Below are 23,724 nucleotides of genomic sequence, written 5' to 3'. Positions count from 1 at the left end.
CAATTAAAGACGTAATCAAACAGACGATGAACACTATTAACAGCAATTATTATATGATGCAATCAAACTTATAGCAAAATGTGGTAGTTCTGTATGTTGTTTCAGGGTTGGCATCGTACACTTAAAGGAAAAGTTTGCAGATTTTCAACCAGCTTTGTATTGTTTCAATGGCAGTTGTATATGTAAATGAACAATGTGTACTACTTTGTGTTATTTGTAGCATTTATTTGTCATGAAAAGTCAGCCAGATGTACGTTTTGCACCATCAGGTGGAATTTTGCAGATTTTTGACAGCTCCAGGGCTTTTATTTTAAAACTATAGATCAAACTTCTGCATTTTGTTTATTCTTATCTGGATGGACAGAAGAATGGCACCAAAATCAAAAGTTTTTGTCAAAAGAGAACACCACTGTCCTTTTCCTCTTTTTTTCTGGTTATGTTTTTATTGCATTCTATTTTAAACAGTTTTTCAGGTTTCTATAGCATAGACAGGCAAGTTTTTATTAAAAGCCCATCTTGCCAGCAGTGAATTACCCCTTTATGCAGCACTGCTCCAAAAGGGCAGGTGACAGTGATGTCATCTGGCTCGAACTTTCTCACACTGGCCCCGGAGCCAGAGCTGTAATGTTTTTTTCCCAGGAGATTTCCAGGAGTAACTGTCAGTGATGAACAGGCCTGTGTCTGTTTCTGAGACCTGTGCACTATCCTGTCCTCACTTTTTGCTGTCTGTCTGCATTTTTTTTTTTTACAAGCAGACGTTCCATTCCCTGGCTGGCCTTGGGCAGAGATATTGGCAGGACCGAGCAGATAGAGCGGCACCCTGGCTAAAATAGCCACCATCCCTCCCCCAATTCTGGACTTCCTGCGATTTTATCAGCCTCTCCATGATAACATGCACTTCTGTCCATGGCTCATCCAACCGTGAACTGCAGCAGCCAAGTGATGGATAGCTGAAACTATAGAGAGAGTGTGTGTCTATAGACAGTGCAAGTCTGAGCCTCTGAAATAGATAATAACCAAGTATGGTCAACTTGTGGCACAATGTAGAGGGAAACCGAAAGGAAGAATGGCTTTTGGTGCAGTGGGAGACCCAGCTATCACTCAAAATTAACTTAAACACAGATAATGGGGAGGGGGGAACAGAGTTCCATGTTCCTAGGTTTAGGGTTAGGATTTCTAAATGTGATTTCTAACTTTTTCTGCTGATTTCTAAAATTAATTTTATAAAATGAGTTATGAGTTAACAAACATTTTAAAAGGAATTCAGAAGATGATTTTTTTATTACAATATTTGAAAGCAACAAAGTTAGATAAGTTGGAGGCAGTTCAATACAAATTCAGCTCAGTTGACAGCACTTGTGGTATTATGGTAATTACAACAAAAATTAATTTCTACTTAACCCTCTTTTTCTTTAAAAAAAGTAAAAATCCGTGTTCTACTCAGTCTCGCACACAGGTGCGCACACAAACCTCTTTTCACAATGAGCATGGATGGACGTTTTCGGCTCGTTCTTTTAAAATGCTCAAATCACTCAAAGATGCATTGTTGAGATGAAGTGGAACATGGATGAGAAGTATGCTTTTGGCTTTAAAGTACAATGAAAGTAAACTCTTAGGTCAGAGTACACTAAACATGAATATTACAAGTTCAAGTTTGGTGAACTCTGACCTACGAGTTTACTTTCATTACTTACAGACGTGATCAATAGAAGAACAATACATCACAGTGTGACAAATTTTAAAGCTACAGATTTTGCAGTGTTGCAGGAAAGTGGAGTAGAGTGTATGTATATATATATATATATATATATATAGAGAGAGAGAGAGAGAGAGAGAGAGAGAGAGACAAACTAAATAACTCTTAAACCTCATTATGACCATGTAAAATTGGTGGCAGTAGAAAGAGTTTAGGTTGTTCTAAATGTGTGTGTGTGTGTGTGTGTGTTTGTGGCAACATACATCTATATTTGCATTGTACATTTCCTGTGTTATGAAACACAGTGGCACAGATAACCCACCTCGCTCAGTGAAGGCTTGGTCTCCTCTGGCCTGAATTCTGCTGAAGAGCTCTCCCCCCTCCATACTGACACAACACACACACACACACACATTTTCTAATTATACGGCTTAATGCACAAATACACAATCACAATAAGCTGAGTTTCTTTCCCAGCTGAGCATGTGAAAACAACAACTTGGCTTTATGGTTATAAAAATGATGTGAATCATATTATTGCCAAAATGTGCAAAAGCAAGAGGCATATAGGAAATGAGTTTGTCTCTGTGAATGATGGACAATGACAGTCCCTCTCTGCTCCTCTGAGTGCTGCTCTCACTGCTCAACCACCTCAGATAAAGCACATCACAGCCACTTAATACAACACTCAAAGCCACTGTTTGATTAAACAGCATGAGATCAAAATCAAAATTTTGTGGTTTTTAGTAGTAGTAGTAGTAGTAAATCTTTATTTGTCCCTTCACAGGGCAATTCATACAGCATCAACCTCACAAACAGACAAAAGTTTATAAGACATCGTGACAAAACGATGAATGCATGTGTGTGTATTTATATATACATAATAAATATACACAGTACACATACATATATTATGTATGTTGTCTGTTGAGCTTAACATAAATTGAACCAGTAAGAAAGCATTCAAATGCTCATGTGTTACTGTTTCAATTGTTTGCAGTGAAGGAACTCAAGAACACAGCGAGGCATTATTGATGCTCCCCTCCCAAACCGCACCAACGTTGTCTGCCCTTGCTGTCCCAAAATACACAAAACATAAACTCTCACACACAATCTCTGCATGCCCCAAGTGACATACGGCACATTGTGTGATTTCTGAGTTTGCTCTCCGGTGCCCCTCAACGTTTATAGCCATTGGCAGTACTGAGAGAAGAATAGCCTGAGCGAACGAGCTGCCAAATTAAGATGTTTTTTGTCCCTCTGGCTGCATGCCTGCGGTCTCAGGTTTCTTTTGTTGAGATCCACTGAGATGTCCCAGCGGCACCCTGGTTTGCCCCTTCTTCACACCCACTCATTCCTCAGAGCTGTTTTCTCCTAAAGACTCTTACCTTACCGGAGATGGAGCCAAGGCCACAATGTTCCCCTGACTTTGTCTCATTGCATCCCTTAACCCTGTACATGTACATGCAGCGCAGGTGGTGTTTGCATGTCAGTACCATTTTCCTATTTGAGACAGTGGCTTTGCTTTGTTTGTAGTCATTAGTGAGACAGTCACTCAACCAGGGCTCATTGTGTGTGATCTGTTTATCCCTTCTGAAATATCCTGTCACATTTTCTCATTGCACAGCAGATTCTACTGACTCTGTTGTATGGAATTGGAGTTCCTTTTTCACTTATTGAGTGTCCATGTTATTGTCTACATACAAGTATTCACTGTCCATAATTTCTAAGTACTTACTGTTAATTAAGTTTTTATGTTTTTTTTTTATATTTAATGAGTAGTTGACATGAAATAGACATATTTTTTGGTAATGTCCTGCTGTGTGACATGCTATACTTCATACATACTACATACAAGATGAGTCCTCTGCACAATCTGACTTTGTTGCAACCTAGAATGAAACGGCTGGTCTCGTCTGGCCAGAGGAGAACGGCACACTATTTCACTACACTATAATGTAGAAACTTCAATTTTCTGTAAAGCTGCTTTGCAGTGATTTGCATCGTGAAAAACGCTATACAAATAAACTTGAATTGAATTGAAAACTATTTTGACACACTATTTCCCTGTTTAATACTGTAAAGCTGCTTTGACACAATCTGCATTGTAAAAAGGGCTATATAAATAACGGTGACTTGACATAAAACAATTGTAAACCACATTTCACGCGTTTTTAATAATTATTATGCATGTGGATTTGATGACCTAAAATTAATCTATGATTAATTGCGAAACTACTTGAGTGCTCATGTCTTTAAAAAGTCATTTTTCACACCACAGGAGCATTTAAAATTAACTAGTGAAGGCAAAAAGGAGATTCAAATAGTGAAAACTTGCATGAAACTTGCAAAAATGAGTATGCCCATACTTAATTTTTCCTAGATATTTTCTTTTTTTTTTTTTATTGACCCTTTTTACTTTATTGTCCTTTTCATTTTATTATTGTTGGGTTTTCTTTTCAGTTTTTATTGTACTTTTTTCATGTCTTAAGATTCTTTGTGTTTTTATCCTGTTTTTTAGTTTAAGCGATATGTGGCCAAGATGCGTGGCAAGAGCAGCACTTATAAGAAGAAACGCCAGGAGATCGCTGAGCTGAAGGTGGAGTATGGTGTTCTACAGAGGACTCAAGAGATCCTGAGAGAGCGACACACAGCTGGACAACAGCAGCTGGTAAACACACATTTATCCATCATTCTGTCGTTCTCTCTGTCCGCGAGGTCTATTAACGTTGATATTTTGTTCAAATGTTTTTTGAAACTTTCAAATAAGTGTTTTTCAAGCCATACTTTACAACTTGCTTCATTCTCAAATGTATTTCTTTCGTTTCAATTTATTTTAATTCCACCTCCTTACATTCAATTCCAAACTGCAATTCTGCGTCCTGTTTATTACACCAATTCAAATTTAATTCAAATTCAAGAATTGAAATTGAAATAGTGCCCTGCTTAACGGCCACCTTTGTTCTTCAAACATCACTGGTGTTTTAGCTTGTCTATCAGCGTATCATATCTTATACGCACTGGTACATAATCTACCTTCCCTGTACCCGTCCCTGTCTATTCAAATTACATTAATGCTGAAGTTACAGCACCTTCCTGGAAATGACTTCACACCTCTGAACCCTCCCTGTCTCTGACTTGCTAAAAGCCCATTTGACGCAGAAAGGCTGAGCTTGGGCTATTTATGATCCCGGCATTTGCTCCCTGTCTGCGTCCTATGCTGTTATTTTTTGAGTAGGGGAATTTTCCTATTCCATTTTGTGGTTGGTTGCACAAGCCTGGGCCACCCCTCCTTTTGGCACCTGATCTTCTCAAACGGCCTGGGCCTCAGTCAAACCCCTGCCAACGCACTCGTTCCACATGTCGTGTCATGTGCAAAGTGCATCTCTATCAAGAGCATTACAAATGCATCAGCCTATAAAATATGTCCTCACGTCTTGTACCCAATAGAAATGAAGGATTAACATGATATAGGTAGAATTACATTCATTGATTACAGTGATAAAAAAAGTTATCAGTATTGGTAATTTACTAATCTGTGCACCTTCAATAGTGACATACCAAGTATTTACCAAACTAAACTGAAACTGACCACAGAGCCCAAACAAATCGAATTGTGAAAGGGTTGTACCACTACACCCATAATATTTGCAAAGTTCTTCATTTTCCCTGACTAGTCCAAAATGTCTAGATGAAGCTAAGTTGAGTTGACCCGTACTGAAGTGTCTAAATGTGATTAGTCATGTAATCTCCCCAGAAATAATGCTCAGCACATTTTTGTCCTATTATAAAACCCATAGCCGTTAGTTTCAGCTTGACCTGTGAAGTTCCTTCTGTACAAAGAAAATAAAGTGCTTTGCACTGCGATTTATGGCTTTGAGTTCTGGCTGTCTGTACAGACATGACCCTTCAGAAAGTGTTTGAACATTACACTGTCACTGCAGACACATCCTATGGAAGCTTGTTTCCACCACGGGATAAAGAATTATAGGTTTATATCTCATAATTTGGACGATTTTTTTAGATATAAACACAGAATTGCAGGAAAAAAAGTCAGAAATGTGAGAAACAAACTCAGTAATTACCTTTATTTTTTAATTCTGTGGCAGAAACAGGCTTCTGTAACATCCAACATTTATGTTATAGATAAAACTACATTCACAGTTATTTCATATTTTAGAATATCAAAATACAATCATCACTTTCTAATACAATAATCAGAATATTCATTAGCATATAATGTAAGACGGTACTTGTTTTTATCCATCTAGATGTGATCGTATTGCTATTGGCTGCCTGTGATATCATCGGTTAATGTAATTTTAGTCACAAAAGCAGACATGAAAAGTCAGAGGCCATTATGACATTTTGATGAAATATAATGAAAAGATTTTATTTTGGAACAACATGTTCTGATGAACCATGCACATTGACCAGGGACATTTATTATGGAAGTAAATAGGGTCAATTTTGATTTCATTATAAGATTGTCGCTACAAACGTTGGCTGATATGGTTCAGATCTTGTTTGATTTGTGGGCTGAAATTATGCAGCTCGCCGTTTTTCAGTAACATTGATTGTTTACTGTATGCAAATAATCAAGCATTTCAGTAAGTAATCTAATCAAATTGACAAGGCGAATAAACATTTGTTCTGTTTATGCTTTGTTTGTGTTCTGGTGCTCAGCAATCTCTGGAGGCTCAGCGGGGGATCTCGGGCTACAGCGATACTCAGGAAGAGCTGGAGAGAGTCTCTGCTATCAAGAGCGAGCTGGACGAGATGAAGGGACGAACACTGGACGATATGTCTGAAATGGTGAGCTGGGCCAGGCAGATTGGAGAATGATGCACTAGCTCTGATCTTGAAATGTGTTGCTTTCTCCAAATGTTCTATTCTGTGTTTTGGGAGACTGTCCATATGCATATGACTGGGGAACGTTAATGAGGTCATAAACTTTCTAGAGGAGTTTATTTTGCCACAGGAGTGCACAGTTTGTCTGATACAACTCCCTATTGACACCCAAGATAATCAGACATAAACAGAATGTCAGTAGAAGTGATTTGGGCAAGTTCAGTTGTTTATAAAGCACCATTCTTGTAAAGAAGAATGTGCTAATAAAGTGTTAAACTCTTTTTGATAGATAATAATGGTAATTTTACCGGTAACACTTTAGTATAGGGACCAATTCTCACTATTAACTAGTTGCTTATTAGCATGCCTATTATTAACATATTGGCTGTTTAGTAGTACTTATAAAGCACATATTCTGCTTGACTATATTCTACATCCCTAATCCTACCCAATACCTAAACTTAACATCTACCATACTAACTATTTATAAGCAGCAAATTAAGTGTTTATTGAGCAAAAAGTCATAGTTAATGGTTTGTTAATGGTGAAAATTTGACCTTAAAATAAAGTGTGACCAATTTCCCAAACATGCTTTTTTTATTAAAATACCATATATTAACAAAATACTAAAACTCTGTTGTGGATAAGTTTCTTTAACTCATTATTCTTTAACTTTATTTCAGGTAAAGAAGCTGAATTCGGTGATAGCAGAGAAGAAGTCTGCTCTGTCTCCTCTGATAAAGGACCTGAGAGCTTTGAGACAGGAACACGCGGTGAGTGACAGTTTCGCGTCAAGCAAGATACTGAAGATACAAAGCCATTTGTTTCTCTCCTCCATACTGAGAATCACTATCAACTACGAAGAGCCAATCAGCATATCAGATCTGTCAGAATTGCATTCTCTTTTGTTTTGCTTGTTAAAACAGGAGCTCGCTCCAGAGTTTGAGCAAAAGAAGGCTCAGTATGACACCTGTGCTGCAGGACTGGAGAGCAACAGGTCCAAGTTGGAACAGGTATTATGGGGCTCTACCAGGGTTTTGTAACATTGATACTGAATTGAGAGTTTCTTTAAATAAAAAAAAAATAAAATAAAATAAAAATATATTGTTATATTGTTATATATTATATTATAAATATATGTAAATTTAATTATCTATAAACTTACATAATTTCATTGTATGTAATAAAATAACTTGAATTTTATACACTATGGGGAACAGCTCTTCTTTTCCCAGAATGTTGTTTTTTTAATCAAAATTAAAATGAGAATTTTTTTCATGTTTTAAAAATGGAGCCAAACAATATTAAAGCATAAAATTATATTTAATTAATAAATAATATTACATTATGAATAAATAAATAACAAACAAACACACACACACACACACACATATATATATATATATATATATTGGAAAAATTAAATGTATAGTCCTTTCTGATTTTTGTATATGGATATCCAAACAACATTAAGCAGGCTTATAACTCAGAAATAAAATTTGTTGAATTTATTTGAACCTCAATTATTCTTCCTTTTAGTCCAGTTCAGATTCAATTTTAGCATTCTGTGGATGTTCAAATTCTAACTCAAATTCAAAGACAGCCAACCTTGGTCTCAACTTGACTGTTTTAGCATCTTATGAAATAATATTGAATATACAAGAGCAGGCAGTGATTTAATGTCCTGATGTTATACAGGAAGTGAGGATGCTCAGGGAAGAGACGGCACAGGAAGAAAGCCGATATCATCACATTAACTGCATGAGAGAGGTAAAAACCATCTTCCTCTTAGACATCAGAGATTTCTAGTCCTGTGGTTTTCTTTCACTCTCTCCTCCCCGAACTCTCTTTCACAGATTATTGAGAGTCAAATGGAGAGGGCAGCAGATCAGAGTAAGATCAATCAGTCAATGGACTTACAGGTGCGGAGGACGGCTCTCAGGTAAGAAACTGAAGATATATCTGCTATAGATAAACCTAAAAGCTCCAGTGAAAAGACAGACGTGTACACAACACATTAATTCATGCTTCATAACTGACAAACAAATGATTCCTGAGAGACTCTTTTGAGCTGGCAGCTCTCAGCACGCCTGCCTGCCTACTGCTCAGAATGGTTGTTTTTGTCATGTCTTTTGTTTCAGTTATGCTTCAAGTATCTATTCACCCATTCCTGATCCATGCAGCCTACACATTCGAAAAGTTTAGCAGAATTTCTGCTAAATGTGGAGGCCGGCGATAGCCTTGTGGTTTAGGATTTAAGCTGTTAACACAAAGGTTGCAGGTTCTATCCTAAGTAATAGCGACTCAGGAATTGGAGAACTGCTATAATCATAAGTCATAAGTTCTTTTACCATTGTCAGATTAGATCTGTTTTTCTTCCAAGCAATGCAATAAAAGTTTATTTGGGTAACTGTTCAATAGAAAATAACTAAATGTGACATTTAAATGGATATAGTTCACCCAAAAAATGGATGAATGAATGCTGTTATTTATTCACCCTAAAGTCATCCAAACCAGTGTAGTAAACTAAAACTAAAAATGTAAAAGAAAAAAGAAAAAATTTACGTTAAATTAAATGAATTAAATGTTAACAGACATTTATAAAATAGCTTGTAAAATAGCTTTTTTTTTTAATACATAAAAAATAAGCTATGTAACTAGCTATAACTGAAACTTAAAGGGGTCACTTTACCTCATGTCTTCTTTTGTATAATCCTTAGAAGCCAAAATCGAAATAAAAAAATAAAATTAGCTTAATAAAACAGCCACAGGACTAAAGTGTAAGCAGATGTTTGAATGTTTAGTTCTTCAGGGCTTTCATGTTGCGCGTGCTGAAGCTCATCCGCGTGGGCGCGATCTCACTTCTGAATTGAGAATAGCAAAAATGCATCATAGACAAATGTTTGAAAAACAGCTGGCTCTCTTCCACCTTCAATACCACGACTGAGGTGCCCTTGAGCAAGGCACCGAACCCCCGACTGCTCCCCGGGCGCCGCAGCATAAATGGCTGCCCACTGCTGAAAGCATATAATGAACAGGGGCCACTACTCTCCAAAAAGTACAAATAAAGAATGATTAAAGTTGTCAATATGACTCATGCACTATATTCCACCTCTTTAGAAATCATACAATAGTTTTGTGTGAGGAACAGACTAATAATAAGTTGTTATTCACTGATTGATTTAACTTCCTGCTATAAATATCATTCGCATATGCACATTCAATAAGGCTTTGAAAGACTTGAGAAATAGTGCACAAGGCATGTGGACTTTTTATGGTACTTTTATGTTTATTATAACTTTTTTTTAGAGCTTGACTATATGGCTTTACTGTATGAAAAGTAGCCACTGTATGGTTTTAGTGAATGCAAAAGAGCAGCTTGGACATAAAAAATTGAAACAGGTTTGGAAAAACATGAGAAAGAATATATAAACTAAAACAAGTATTCCTTTAAGGAATCACTGTATATCCTTCTCTTACAGAGAGAAGTACATCGCGAACACTGCGGAACAGGAGTCCTTGGGCAAGGTGAGGAGACTGTCTTTGACCATCTGTCAAACCTCTTTGACTCATGACTTAGTTCCATCAGGTCATTTACTTGTCTTTATCTCATCTGTCGGGGTCAACTTGGTGTTAGTTAAGAGCGGGGGGCCTGGCCTCCGATATTTCTGCCAAATCGTGTGGAGCATGCGATCAGTATCATGCCACATCGTGCCAGTGTTAGAACAAAGCATGTGTTATCATTGCCCTGATGTACTGTACATCCAGTGGACCACCCTCTCAGCACAGTGGAAGGAGAGACGACGACATGCCAAACTCTCCCATAACTGCCTGTCCTGCCCTTTAACTGTTTACTGCTGCTACTTTACAAGCTTTCTGAATCCAAGAATTATGGCAAGATTGACTGCCAGCATATGGATACAATAAATTGAATGGCTCAGCAAGAATTTGAAATTCAGATCAGGTATCATGGGTCAGTTTTTTTGCACCAGCCATGCTTTGAACATATGTAAATAATTGTTTTTATCTCCAATTAGCATTGGAACATGTAGCACTAGGTGTGTTTTTCAAAGCCGATGAACATTGTGTCTCTGTGGGCTTGCAGGGTCTCCGTCAGCAGGTGAAGCAGGTGCGAGAGAACCAGGAGCCCAATATGAGACAGATGAAGATGTGGAAGGACCTGGAGACTCTGTTGGAGTGCAAGAAGCAGTGCTACCTCAAGGCTCAGAGCCAGGCCCCTATTGGGCACGTCATCCAGGATGTTGGCAAGGATATGCTTGTTCTGTGATGCCATTTCCCTTGTAAAAGTTGTTTTTCTGGTCATTATTATATGAATTATATAAATAACTGTATACATTATTAAATATGTAAAGTTGTGTGTTAATTTGTATAATAAGGAATAGTTCACCCAAAAATAAAAATTTGCTAAAAAATTACTTACCCTCAGGCCATCCAAGATGTAGATGAGTTCTTCTTTATCTGAACAGATTTGGAGAATATTAGCATTACATCTCTTGCTCACCAATGGATACTCTGCAGTGAATGTGTACCATCAGAATGAGAATCCAATCAGCTGATAAAAAGATCACAATGATCCACAACTGGACAAAATACAAGTCCATAATAACACTTCCTTCAGTGAAAAAGTTCACCACCTGTTGTCCTCTCACATCAAAATCCATCAACATGTTTGTTTAAAACTGTTTTGGACCATTTTTAGCATGTAAACAGTCCTTTATCTGTTCATATTTCTCTCCAGATTCAGACAAGATTACTTTTTCACTGGAAAAAGCAATATTATCGATAAAGGACCAGTATTTTAATCAGAAACAACGGTTAAAGTTTAAGTTAAAAACGTCTTAATGTTGCTTCACAAGAAGTTAATGGAGTCGTGTGGATTATTGTGATGTTTTTATCAGCTTTTTGGACTCTCGTTCTGTCGGCACCCATTCACTGCAGATACATTTCTCAGAATCTGTTCTGAAAAACTCATCAAGATCTTGGATGGGTGAGTACATTTTAAGCAAATTTTCATTTGTGGGTGAACTGTTCCTTTAAAACCGTATATTAGTGCATATAAATGCATTCTGAAGTGAAAGAACTTCAGTCAAAGAATCCTAAGGGTTGTCTACTAACATCCAACAAGTCCCTAGTCTCGGGTTTGACACATCTTTAAGAACAGAGCTCCAGTCTATGTGTCCAAAGATAATGCCCCACAAAGTGCTACACTTTGGATGCGTCTGCGCTCCAGGTTATTTTGGGAAACAACAGCCATGACCTTGGGCAGAAGAGCTGTCCAATTTAGGAATTCAGTTGGATCTCCTTTTGTTGCTCTGTCAGGGTAGTGCTACAGTAGTAAACAGACTGACTTGTCCAATCATCATGCGTGAGTAGCTTATTTACTAAATGTTCATTTTCTTCTTCTTTCTTTTTGCACTGTATGGACAAGTGAGAAGACTGCTAGGCAACTTCACCTCTGTATTTTTTTGAAAGTTATACAAAATGTATCAAAGTCATACACCTTGTAAATTAAAGATTTATACAGTTATGTAGATATTGTATTTATTTTTAACATTCTAATGTGGAATATTTAGCAGTTCAGATCCTGTATATTGATCCTGCAGCTACAGGTTCCATTCTGGTGATGCTTTTATTAATCCAGTAGAACTTGTTCTCTTTCTTTCTCTGCCTGGTGCATCCATTCATCCAGAATGTTTGAATGAGAATCAATATCACCACAGCATACCCATAAGCACATATAAATGGATCCTTTCTATAAAAATGGATATGCTAGAGCTCCAGGGTGGTAATTCATTCATTTATTCATATATTAATAATATAATAATATGCATAGGTCCCCCTGAGTGGGTGTAAGCACTGCATCCTGGCGTACTGTTATGTAGCAGTGTGTCTGCAGTATAATGGACATCTGGCAGCTTAAATGATTTAATACTGAGTCAGTCTCATTCAAAATGGTCTCATCATATTCACAATTAGATTTTCTTTTATTAACAATTAGAATAGAATTGCTAAAGTTTTATTAGTTTTACATTCCAAAAGTATGTAATAGGTGATAAAAAAGAATATATCTTTTAAAAATTAGTTTAAAATAAATGAGAAGTTCTTAAAAGGCAAGGCAAGTTTATTTATATAGCACATTTCATACACAATGGTAATTCAAAGTGCTTTACATAAAAGGAATTAAATATAAATAATCATAAAAAAAATAATCATCATCACAACAATATAAACAAGGAATTAAAAAAACTTATTTAAAATTTGATTTTAAATCAATTAAAACAGTTAAGAATAGAAAACGATTATACATAAAATACAGTACAATCAGTTCGGACGTAGCACAGTGCTCATTCAGTAAATGCACAGCTAAACAGATGAGTTTTGAGTCTGGATGGACATCGCACAGTGCTCATTCAATAAATGCACAGCTAAACAGATGAGTTTTGAGTCTGCATTTAAATGTGACTGTTTTAGCACATCTGATCTCTTCTGGAAGATGATTCCAACTGCGGGCAGCATAATAGCTAAAAGCGGATTCCCCTTGTTTTGCGAACCCTTGGTATTTCTAACTGACTCGATCCTAATGATCTGAGTGGTCTGTTAGGTTTATATTCAGTGAGCATATCTGCAATGTATTTAGGTCCTAGGTCATTGAGTGATTTATAACAGAGTTATGTGTACTGCGCAGTGAGCACAGTGTCCTGCTGTCCTTGGTCAGACACCCCAGGTGGTGCCACAGTCAATGTTGGATTAGACAACACATCCAACTGGACGTTTTGATTGGCTAGTAGGGATTGGACAAGGCCGATGCTCTGGGTTGGGGACATGGCTTGCGCGGGGCTGTGTATGGGGGCAATGGGTATGTTGACAGTGCAAGGTGGATTATCATCAGTGATTCCTGATGCTCCTGTGACAGGCAGGTCATCCTCATCCTCACTGAAGACATTAGGACTAAACATAGGTAAGTTAATGTATTCCACTGAGATCTTCCTCACCTCAGGGAGGTAGATGGTCATCTGTCTGGGCTGGAGGTGAAGCAGACTTGTCTTGTAGATAACTAGAGAGAGGGGAATGTATATTAGAAAACATGGGATGCATAAATAAATGTCGTAATAAATAGTGCCGGGTAATGATTAATCGCGATTAATCAAAATAAAAGTTTTTGTGTATATAATATATGTGTGTGTACTGTGTATATTTATTATGATGTATATATAAAGACACACACACATGCATGTATAATATTTAAGAAAAATATGTTATGTTCATATATTAAATATATATATATATATATATATATATATAATATAAAATATAAAAAAAATATGATATAAATGATATATAAAAGATATAGGCTATATTTTCAAACGTTCAGTAAAAGCTTAAACTTATGCTAATATATATATATACTACAGTCATTTCGCATAAATACACGTGCAGACAGCTTTCCAAGAACACCGTTTACCTGTGGGTCCAAGCGTCTAACTGCGTTGAAGATTGAAGAGGCGGGGCAAAAGTTATATCAGCTGCATTGAGTGACAGTCTGTTATACCAATTAGCAAACGGCTGCTCAATCTTCGTCAGTGCCGCTCGAGGCCAAGACGAATGATTGGATGTCGGTGGCCTCCCTGCACACGCACTGCCCAATCAGCGTCCTCCACATGCGGCAGAGAGGCAGTAGTGAGTCTCCTGCGATCAAACAAGAGTAAACGCCGCTCCCAGTCTAATGGTCTTCTTGTGAAGGCCAGTGAGGAGACCATTACAATAGTCCACCCTGCTGGTGATAAAGGCATGAACAAGTTTCTCCAAGTCTTGACTGGAAACAATGTTTTTTAGATGATAGTATGCTGATTTAGTTACTGCTTTGACATGACTACTGAAACTAAGGTCTGATTTTTAGTTGTTAGACCCCTAGAGTCAAGGTATGCATTCACATTGAGAACTTCATCTTTGTTTCCAAATGCAATGACTTCAGTTTTTCCTTGTTTAACTGAAGAACGTTTTGGCACATGCTGTTAATTTCATCAATGCATTGGCAGAGGGAGTCAATGGGGCTGTACTTATTTGGCAACAAGATATAAAAATTTAATATTTGTATTCACTCTGATTTCATTTGTATACCGTTTTCTACTTATAATTAAAAAAAAAAATTACTATAATGCTTTAGTTGAATACATGCGAGTGAACATTAATCATTATTTTCAAGGTTTAAAAAAATTCACACATTTGAGTAACATTGTCATATAAATGCAAAAATACATTTAAATTTCTGAATAATGCATAAAAAAAATCTGTGATATTTTTAATGACAGTGCCGAAAGACTAAGGGGTGAATGTGATGTACTAAGCAAGGATATTTTCTTTTGGCTTCCACTGACTCCCAGTTCTTTGGGGAACAAGAAGAAGATACAAGAACTCCTGTGTTTGGATAAGACTCCTGGAAGGTGCATTTGTCCGTCTCAACTTTCTACATATGTTCTTCATTGGATGTCAATGCATGTGACACTCATAGGCATATTCGTATCTATTTTTTATTTTTTTGACCAAGGCAGATTTCTTGAGCGGGATTCTCTTCCCATCTAACCATGGAGAACGCTCACACCAAGAGTGTGGAAGAAGTTTATAGTTATTTGAGCGTCAACGAGAGCACGGGACTGACTTTAGACCAGGTGAAACGGCAGAGAGAGAAATGGGGTTCCAACGGTACGTCTGATACTTTGTGTTCTTCACGGCCAGCGACGCTCGACAGATGCTTTGAAGTTGATATGAAATTGTTACATTTGTTGCAATCAGCCGGCTGGAGCGTTCGAAACAGCTGACGTCATCAAACATGTTTTTATGGCAAGCCGTAGTAACATTTATTTTTGTAAATCAATCTAGTATCGGGTTTAAGCTTCTAGTACTTATTTAAATTACTAGTAAACAATCTAGTAGTGACTAGTATATTTCTCACTTCTGTACAGGTACTATTCCTAATTTTTGGTTACTTTGACTATTTTGCTTTCAGTTTTCCTAAATTAATAGACACATTTTCAGCTGTTACTTTGTGTTTTTAAGTTTATTGGTAAAGATAGTTAATAGTTGTCATTCTGACTAGTCATTGACAAGCAAAGTAGCAATTGCAGCTAGTGAGATAAACTATAGAAATGATGCCAGTAACAACTGGGATTTATTAGATACTACAATCTAATAAATAAGTACTAGTAAAGCTTGAATATGTGTAGAAGCAACAACTGGGATAGAAAAAAAGTATTAGTACCTAATGAATAGCTACTAGTAAAACTAGAATAGGTTCCAGCAACATCTGGACTACAAACTAGTCGGAACCACAGATTCCCATAGAAATTAATGGCAAAAATGTAAAAATAGTTCCCAATAACTATGGAATTGTTACTTGTCTTTACTGCCAAAGAATATGTATGACTGACTAACTGAATACAGATTAGTGACTATTTCACTAGTAACCACTCTAATGATTAGTTTCTAGTGAAACTGAAAAATGCTTGTCATAGGCGGAGGGTGAACCATCTCCAGGGTAAGGCTTAAAGCAGCCTAATCTGTTATTAACTACAAATATCATAACCCCATCTTTTTATGCAAGAACCAGGTATGGATGTCATGTAGGCTAATAAATTATTTTTCAATAAAACTGCAGTTTCAGCGATGACTCATCTGAGCGCCTCTGATTGGCCATTGCATTCCTAAGCTCAACAGAATTGTGTGTGATTGGTTATAATGCGCAACACTGTAAAAACGCTTAAAACGAAAAACAGTGCAACATAAGCAGATCTTAATTTAATTTCGAAATTGACACTTTCCATTCATTTTCACTTTGTTAGCAACAGACGTAATAGATTTAATTTATTTGTGCAGGGGCATTTTTGTCCAATTTAGTGGCCTTTTTGCTCCAAGTTCCCGTGGTCAGGGGAAGGCTAAGCCTTCGCAAACCTTACACATGCTCTGCCTATGATGCTACTCACAGTTGGATTAGTAAGTGCTGAAACCATAAAAATGGATGTTACTTAGTTTTAAGGGAGAAATGTTAAAACAGCTTGCCATACACATTTTCATTAGACTTTGACAAGGTGGAAGACAGGCACACACAGGCCAGAAATAAGCTGAAAGAGATACTTGAAACCCTTCCACTTTATTATGTCGTTGGACAATCAAAGCGAGCATAGCTAAGGCTGGTCTCCAGTCTTCCTCTTTCATCAGTTATACAGCATCATGTTTTCATGAAGATAAGATGAAAACATTCCTGTCAGCACCCGGCTCAGAAACAGCTTGTAAATGTTTCACAGCATGTACTCAAAGAGGGGCCAAATATCCACTAATTTGGATCAAAACCAAATATTCATTCACATTTTTAGTTTTCCTCTCAGAGTGGGTGGTGCTTGGACATACTGCTTAAAATCTCTGCTGAAATATTATATGGCGTCTAGAGAGTAACATTATGCATTGTTTTATTTTAAGCCAAGACATATTTAATCTTTGTGTTTCTTACAAGGTCACAGGTCTTGATGTAATGGAATATTGTGTTTGTCAATGTCAATTTGTCAAATCAATTTCTGCTTGGGAATGTATTCACGGTGTATTTTTGTAACATTATACTTTGTCTTTTTCATATCCTTCAATAAACCACACAGAGTTGCCTGCTGAGGAAGGTAATATTATATTTTAAACTATAACATCATGTTGTCATTGTACTCCTCATGTGATTCTGATAGATTTAATTTTTGATGTTTGACAGGAAAATCTATATGGGAACTTGTCTTTGAGCAGTTTGAAGATTTACTGGTGCGGATTCTTCTTCTGGCAGCTTGTATATCTTTTGTAAGTACATTTTGGTAACATGTTCTGGCAGGTTTCTGCAGTTATTGTTATTGTGCAATATTCCTTGAGTGCGAATAAGGTCAGTACAGCCATTTCTCAGACATGATTCAGCACAGATTTATGTCGGGTGTTAATTGCTTTACGCTAGAAACAAACCACAGCGATACATGCTCTGAAATAAACACCGACTGCTATCCGGAAGGGCTGTGAAAGTGAAGATGTCTTGTTAGCTCCTCGAGTCTTGCACGCTTCGTCTTGGGTTACTCGCGGATCAGAAGGGCTAAACAGCTGAGGAAGCGGAACTCCTTAGGAATGGTGACAACAGCATTCAGTGAGATTGAGTGTCTGTCACTAGCTGCCAAACAAGATGTCTTCGTAGTACACTGCTGTTTTACAGCCGTGGTTTAAGGACCTCTTGATTAATTAGCCTAGATAGTTTACCACCGAATGTAAAGACACATGGCTGTGTGCTTGGAGACTTGAAAGGGTTGTGTATTTAGGCTGTCAATCATATTTATGTATGGGATCAGTGCTTAGTTTAGTGGTGGTTTAGCCTAGCAAGTACAGGTTGTTGGTACAAATGACACATGGGTTAATTTATGAACTATACTTTTGTCTGTATAGTAATTAATATCCTATATGAAAGATAGAAGATATTAAATTAAATGTTAAATCAATTGTAAAATCAATTATGTATTAATTTAAATAATATATAATTAAATTAACATATTAATTTGTCTAACATATTTAACATATTTAAATTAAATATTTAATATTTAATTTAATGTCTTCTATATTTCATCAAATTATTTAAAATTACTATTAGAATTTACTGTAAATGAAATATTAAGAAAGTTAAAATGAAATAGAATAAAGCTTTTATATTCAATATTTAATTTGAATTATGTTGAATTGCTATAAATTAAAGCATGTATAATTAAGGAGCTTTTTTTATTTCTATTCACAATATATATGATAAAATGTGTGTGTATGTACATATACATATATTATAGATTAAAAAAAAAAAAGGATCTTTATGCTTTGGCTGTCCAAAATCATTAGTTACAATGCATCTACATAGCTGATGAGATTGAACTGGCTGGTTTGGGTGGAAGGAGAGGTATGCCAGCATCGCCCAGTGGAGAGATACTGAGGTGTTGGAGTCTGTGGTTTGACAGCTGTCTCGTAGTTGGCTGTGTAAGAGAGCATCTCTGCAGGCCAAATTGGGCCTCTGACCTTCAGTTGCAGGCTTCTCATTACCACAGACAGACCAGTAACTCCACTGTCTCGTGAGAACTCCACCCAGATGTTGATTGGAGGGCTTCAATCTCTGCATATGACCTTCAAGCAGTGCATCTAAGGACTTTGTGTCTGATCATGCAACTCCATTTTTAAAGGTGCAAAGCAAAACTGTTCTCTAAGTTGATAAGAAAGTCTATGCTTAATGATGTGATGGAAAGTAAATAATGTTGCTGCTTCTTATTTTAGGAGGAGTTCATATGTAATAATGCATCTAAATGAGGGAAATAACAGATGGCGTGCTGTGGCTGCAGTGAGCTGTAGAAGTTTTATTTCCAGCCATTAAAACATACTGCTGCGTTTGGCTTTCGTCATGCCGCTTGTTCACGGTTTTTTCCTGTGTTTAAACTTTTTGTTTAAAATCATGCAGATTATGCAATCCAAACAGAATCTCATTTGTAAACGGGCTGTGTTGAATCCGTTATGAGAAGGCAAATGTCACTGGCGTGTCTCGTCTAGAATCTTGATCTACTGGTCTTGAAATATCCACAGGGTGTTTTGAATGTGAAATGCTTGATTAGATCTAACGGGATATGTCGTGACTTGACTTTATTTTTTTTTATTGCAGGTATTAGCCTGGTTCGAGGAGGGAGAGGAAACAATCACTGCCTTCGTGGAGCCTTTTGTAATCTTACTGATTCTTATAGCTAACGCCATCGTAGGTGTTTGGCAGGTCAGTAGAGCATGAAAAGAGTTATGAATTTTGAATAATTACAGGGGAATTGTGTAATGTCTGCACAATTGGGGAAAATAATGACTGTTATCAAACAGGTTTCTCACATCTGTCTAACAGAAAGTCCTATCCCAATCTACTTTTTTTCACATTGGCTTCTCTCCATCTCAGGAACGTAATGCAGAAAATGCCATTGAAGCCCTTAAGGAGTACGAGCCAGAGATGGGCAAGGTGTACCGTCAGGACAGGAAGACCGTCCAGAGGATCAAAGCCAAAGAAATTGTGCCTGGAGACATTGTGGAGGTCGCTGGTAAGTGCTGCCTTTATATAATTTAAGACTGAAATCACAGCGTCACTCACTGTTTTTTTCTCTGAATGCAGTTATTAGTGTGGTCACTGCACTTATGGGTTGTTAATTACAACTTCTCAGCTCTCCCTGTCCCTGTATGGACCCCGTACGGCTCCGCTATAGGAGCATAGGTATTTTTGGTTGCACCTGTTGATTCTCAATGGACTGTGTGCGTCAGTCCTTATCACGTTAGTCCGTTCTCATGCTCTACCTAGAAGCATAGCTATATCCATTGTTGGCTCTTTTGGTTTGCTTCTCATAGTTTTGCTTTATATTCATTTGGAGATGGCTTTCAAATTTCTCTGAGCTCTTGCAAATAATTCATGTTGTATGTGAAGAATTGCTGTTTTATAATTTTTTTAGAACTTCATTAATAAAGACTTGTAGAGAACGATCTTAAATGTGATATTAAAAAATGATAATTTCCCAAATGTTCCTGCAGACAATGCACATTCCTAAAAGCCTCTCGCTTTATGGTTCTCAAATGATTTAAAAATCATCATTTAATTAAAGATTCCTTCGCTTATGTTTAAATCCACATTATTATCTGATCAAAGTTCTTATTCCTCCGTGCTCCAAAAGTGTGACGTATTACAAAATAATCAGAAAAAAGTTAGCATGCATATTGAAAAAAAATAAATAAATAAAAATTGTAAAAAAGCTCCAGGTTCATTGTGCTTGTTTGTAGGGCTGCATAATTTAAATGTTGTAATTATATATCTATATGACTATAAAATAATAATAACAGCAACAATATTAATAATAGTAGTAGTAGTAATGGTAGTTGTAGTGGTGGTGGTAAATAAAAATATTAAACATAAGAAATATTACTATTATAATATTTCACTGTAAAATAAAAAAAGCAGTATTTAAGAAAACTAATTAATTTTACAGTACTGTAAAATTACAGTACTGATGACTATGGCTGTCTTAATTCCTTTATTTCCAAACATTAAACCATCAAGCTTAAAGTCACAATGAAATCAGAATTGACCATTCTTATTTTTGTGGGATATTGCAGTGTTTATTGTAAATGATTTATCTGTGCACATCTTTTTTTTTTTTTATTCATGTGCTCTCATAATCTTTAATCAAAAAAAACTTCCCTCCCTCATGCAACAACATCTCTTCCCTGATGACGTATGTCTCGGTGCAAGAGTGGGTCAACCTGTCACTCACATGAGATTGCAGCAATAGCAAACAACAACCATCCAATCAATTCCCAATGGAATTAAATCCAAATTAAATCCCGCCCTACGTTTTTTTTTCTCATTGGAGAAGTTTTCATATGTCGCAAAGAAGAAAAGACAAACGCAACTTTTGTTTCATGCCGATTTTAAATTCGGTTTATAATCGCTTCTCATTACAAATTTAATGAAAATACAGCCTTCGCGATTTATCATAGCACTAAGTCATATCGCACTTTTGGTTTTATTTTTTTTTTTTAAAGTCATGCAGTCCTGCCTTTATGACCCTCAGTTTTTTTCATGCTCAGATTTAGGATCAAATCTAAACATATGCATGTTTTATAGATGAGGCCCCTGGCTTCTAGCATTAAGTGTTTTTGAAGACGGAGCCTGTGATGTTAAAGCGTGAAAGCATCTTCATGGGATCATCTTTTTGGGATGGATGTGGTCATTTGATACATGAAAGAACTGACCGAATGTTTTAACCTTTAACTCTTTGCAGTAGAACCAGTGCTTTATGTTTTGTGCATAGTGGTAGATGTTATATTTAGCACTGATAGGCTGTTCAAATTATGGAATGGTTTAATTATAACTCACATTGACAATGGTGCAGATGACAGGTGTCGGCCCCAGAACCACCGCCCACCCCTTCTGCAGCGAGCCACAGAATTGCAGCCTGTGACGTCAGATATGATCCAGACAGACTGCAATGTCACCTTGAAGAGGTCATTTGTGGAATAGTGCTGTTTTGGGGTTAGTGCTTAGGACTGAACGTGGGTAAATTGTCCACTAATGCATTTGTTTAGTAGTCCTGCAATTTTGCACAATGTCTCTTGCATTACATTCTTGCAGATAGGGATGTGATGACATTTACCTGACCGACACTGGATGCTATTTAATTTAGGAAGAGTGGGTCACCTGGAGCTTTTTGGCTGAATCTGGAAAGCATTTCATAGTGTGACATCTGCGCCCATCGTTTAAAGTGCTGTGGTCTTTCTCTGTCTCTGAATCTCTGTCTCTGCTCCTGCTGTGGGTTGTGAGCATGACGCAGTCCGAGCCTCGGCTCGGCACACCCGCTGCAGAGGACTCTGGGACTGTAACCAGTTTAGTCGTGAACAGAATTACAAATGCTGCCAACGGCACCCTGACAACTTATCAGTTCTGCGCAGGGCCGAGCTCAGCATGTGTGCCACCTCACAGTCCTCTCAGCACACATCTGATGCTTTAATTAGCATAACTTTTACAACGCTCTTTGATATTCCAAACCAAGGTGCTTTGGTGTATTAGACAACCTCAAGTGTAATCTTTGAGGAATGCCTGATGTAAGGATATGGTATTTGGGCATTTTAAATGCAGTGGTTTTTAATGATAAACACAGCAATTTCATTAGCCTTGCAAGAATCTCCTTTATTACTCTAAGAAATCAAAATTTGACTTTTGAGAAATGTATTTGTTTTTTTTTTTTACTTCATGTCTTTATAGCTTTAAGGCCATCCACATGCTATTGTGTACTTCTAAAGTAAATTTTTTTTTGGCTGTTATATTTTATAACATTTTCCCCCAAATAGATAGATTTATTTATTTTTCACTGTATTTATAGTTTTGTTTATTACTGCATTTATTTATTTTTATATTTTATCATTTTATTTTTTACATTTTACATTATGTATGATTTATTTATAGGGATGTAACAGTTCACTCAACTCACAATGCGATACAGTTCACGATACTGATTTCAAAGTACAATTTTCTCATGATTTTTTTCTTTTACAAAATGAGATTTAAGAAAAATCATAAATGAAAAGGTGTCCTTTTATTATTCCTTGGACAAAATGCTGTACATTTCTTTGTGAAATTGAAATGTCGAATAACAAAACTACACTGAAATTTTAAAGCAAACCGCAAATCAAATAAATAACACAAATGAAAGAATTCTCTTCATTTAAACAAACTAAGGCTTTGCCTGTGCTCTTTGCATTCATAATTAGGGGCAACCACTGCGTTTTAACCACGATCCAAACAAGATGCTGCATACATGCAACTTTAACAGTTTTTAATCTAAATTAGATTGTATAATTTCGAAATTTGAAGCAAAAACATAATGGTTTGACTTTAGCTTTGTGAAACTATTAGGGATGTTCATTTTAACCGGTTAACCGTATTTAGAAAAGAACAATAATTAAAAATATAAGACGCTATAGCTAAACGACAAGCCAAAACGAATTTATTTAGGCTAAAATGAAACTGAAACCAACGTTGCATCTCTCATTTGACACAAAATAATTCTAATTTAAAATAATCTTGTCGGTTAACGGTTAATAATCGGTTAAGGAGTGTCGGTTGTCGGAAACTATACTACATAAAACATATCTGAATGAAACCAAAATCGCAGACTTGCTGAATGAGAATGTATTCCGTATTCGCGATGTATTTGAATGCCAAAATATTATTTATTATGTAGCCTACTTCACTCGTGTTCCAATATCCATGTAAAACAAAATGGTTTGCATAACATCATTCACGACGGTACGGTGATAACGCTTAACAGCACAGATTTTACTACATATTTAAACTGAGCAGTGTGTTTTTTCCATATGTTTGACTGACTGTATTTTATTATGATAATGAGCAGGCTGCATTGTCAAGGTAGCAATGCTTAACTGTGCTCGCGCATGTGGCGCCGGCGCAATCATTTGAATTTTTTCCTTCTAACAGTGGAAGCAACTACCCCTTTTAGTCATAAAGATAATCGGAATTGTAAAAGGTTTGCCTTTATTTGTGTACATTCACAATAAAAACAAATCTTTGTGCTTTTGTA

The 23,724-nt window shown here is 36.6% G+C and overlaps 2 protein-coding genes across 3 annotated transcripts in view; both read left to right on the top strand.

Moving 5' to 3' along the window:
- The window catches only part of LOC107665012 (intraflagellar transport 81 homolog), an 18,280-nt gene extending 7,291 nt beyond the window's left edge, over positions 1 to 10,989 (top strand). Inside the window, exons 11-18 of the mRNA XM_016455737.1 lie at positions 4,218 to 4,367; positions 6,383 to 6,511; positions 7,231 to 7,320; positions 7,474 to 7,560; positions 8,246 to 8,317; positions 8,404 to 8,489; positions 10,030 to 10,075; positions 10,653 to 10,989. Of these exons, the coding sequence (XP_016311223.1) occupies positions 4,218 to 4,367; positions 6,383 to 6,511; positions 7,231 to 7,320; positions 7,474 to 7,560; positions 8,246 to 8,317; positions 8,404 to 8,489; positions 10,030 to 10,075; positions 10,653 to 10,835 (843 nt within the window). The 3' untranslated portion in view covers positions 10,836 to 10,989. The remainder of the gene's footprint in view (positions 1 to 4,217; positions 4,368 to 6,382; positions 6,512 to 7,230; positions 7,321 to 7,473; positions 7,561 to 8,245; positions 8,318 to 8,403; positions 8,490 to 10,029; positions 10,076 to 10,652) is intronic.
- A 3,908-nt stretch (positions 10,990 to 14,897) lies between these two features.
- The window catches only part of atp2a2a (ATPase sarcoplasmic/endoplasmic reticulum Ca2+ transporting 2a), a 43,654-nt gene continuing 34,827 nt past the window's right edge, over positions 14,898 to 23,724 (top strand). Inside the window, exons 1-6 of one of the 2 annotated variants that reach the window (XM_016455696.1) lie at positions 14,898 to 15,009; positions 15,118 to 15,268; positions 17,212 to 17,229; positions 17,316 to 17,398; positions 19,266 to 19,370; positions 19,542 to 19,680. In XM_016455696.1, coding sequence (XP_016311182.1) covers positions 15,151 to 15,268; positions 17,212 to 17,229; positions 17,316 to 17,398; positions 19,266 to 19,370; positions 19,542 to 19,680 — 463 coding nt within the window. In that variant the 5' untranslated portion in view covers positions 14,898 to 15,009; positions 15,118 to 15,150. Of the gene's footprint in view, positions 15,010 to 15,113; positions 15,269 to 17,211; positions 17,230 to 17,315; positions 17,399 to 19,265; positions 19,371 to 19,541; positions 19,681 to 23,724 lie in introns of both variants that reach the window. The other variant, XM_016455697.1, reaches the window with a different exon arrangement.

This window comes from Sinocyclocheilus anshuiensis, unplaced genomic scaffold (assembly GCF_001515605.1).
Source record: "Sinocyclocheilus anshuiensis isolate Anshui unplaced genomic scaffold, SAMN03320099.WGS_v1.1 scaffold363, whole genome shotgun sequence".
Lineage (NCBI taxonomy): Eukaryota > Metazoa > Chordata > Actinopteri > Cypriniformes > Cyprinidae > Sinocyclocheilus > Sinocyclocheilus anshuiensis.
The sequence above is the reverse complement of the archived record's forward strand: the minus strand, read 5'-3'. Positions and strand labels throughout refer to the sequence as shown.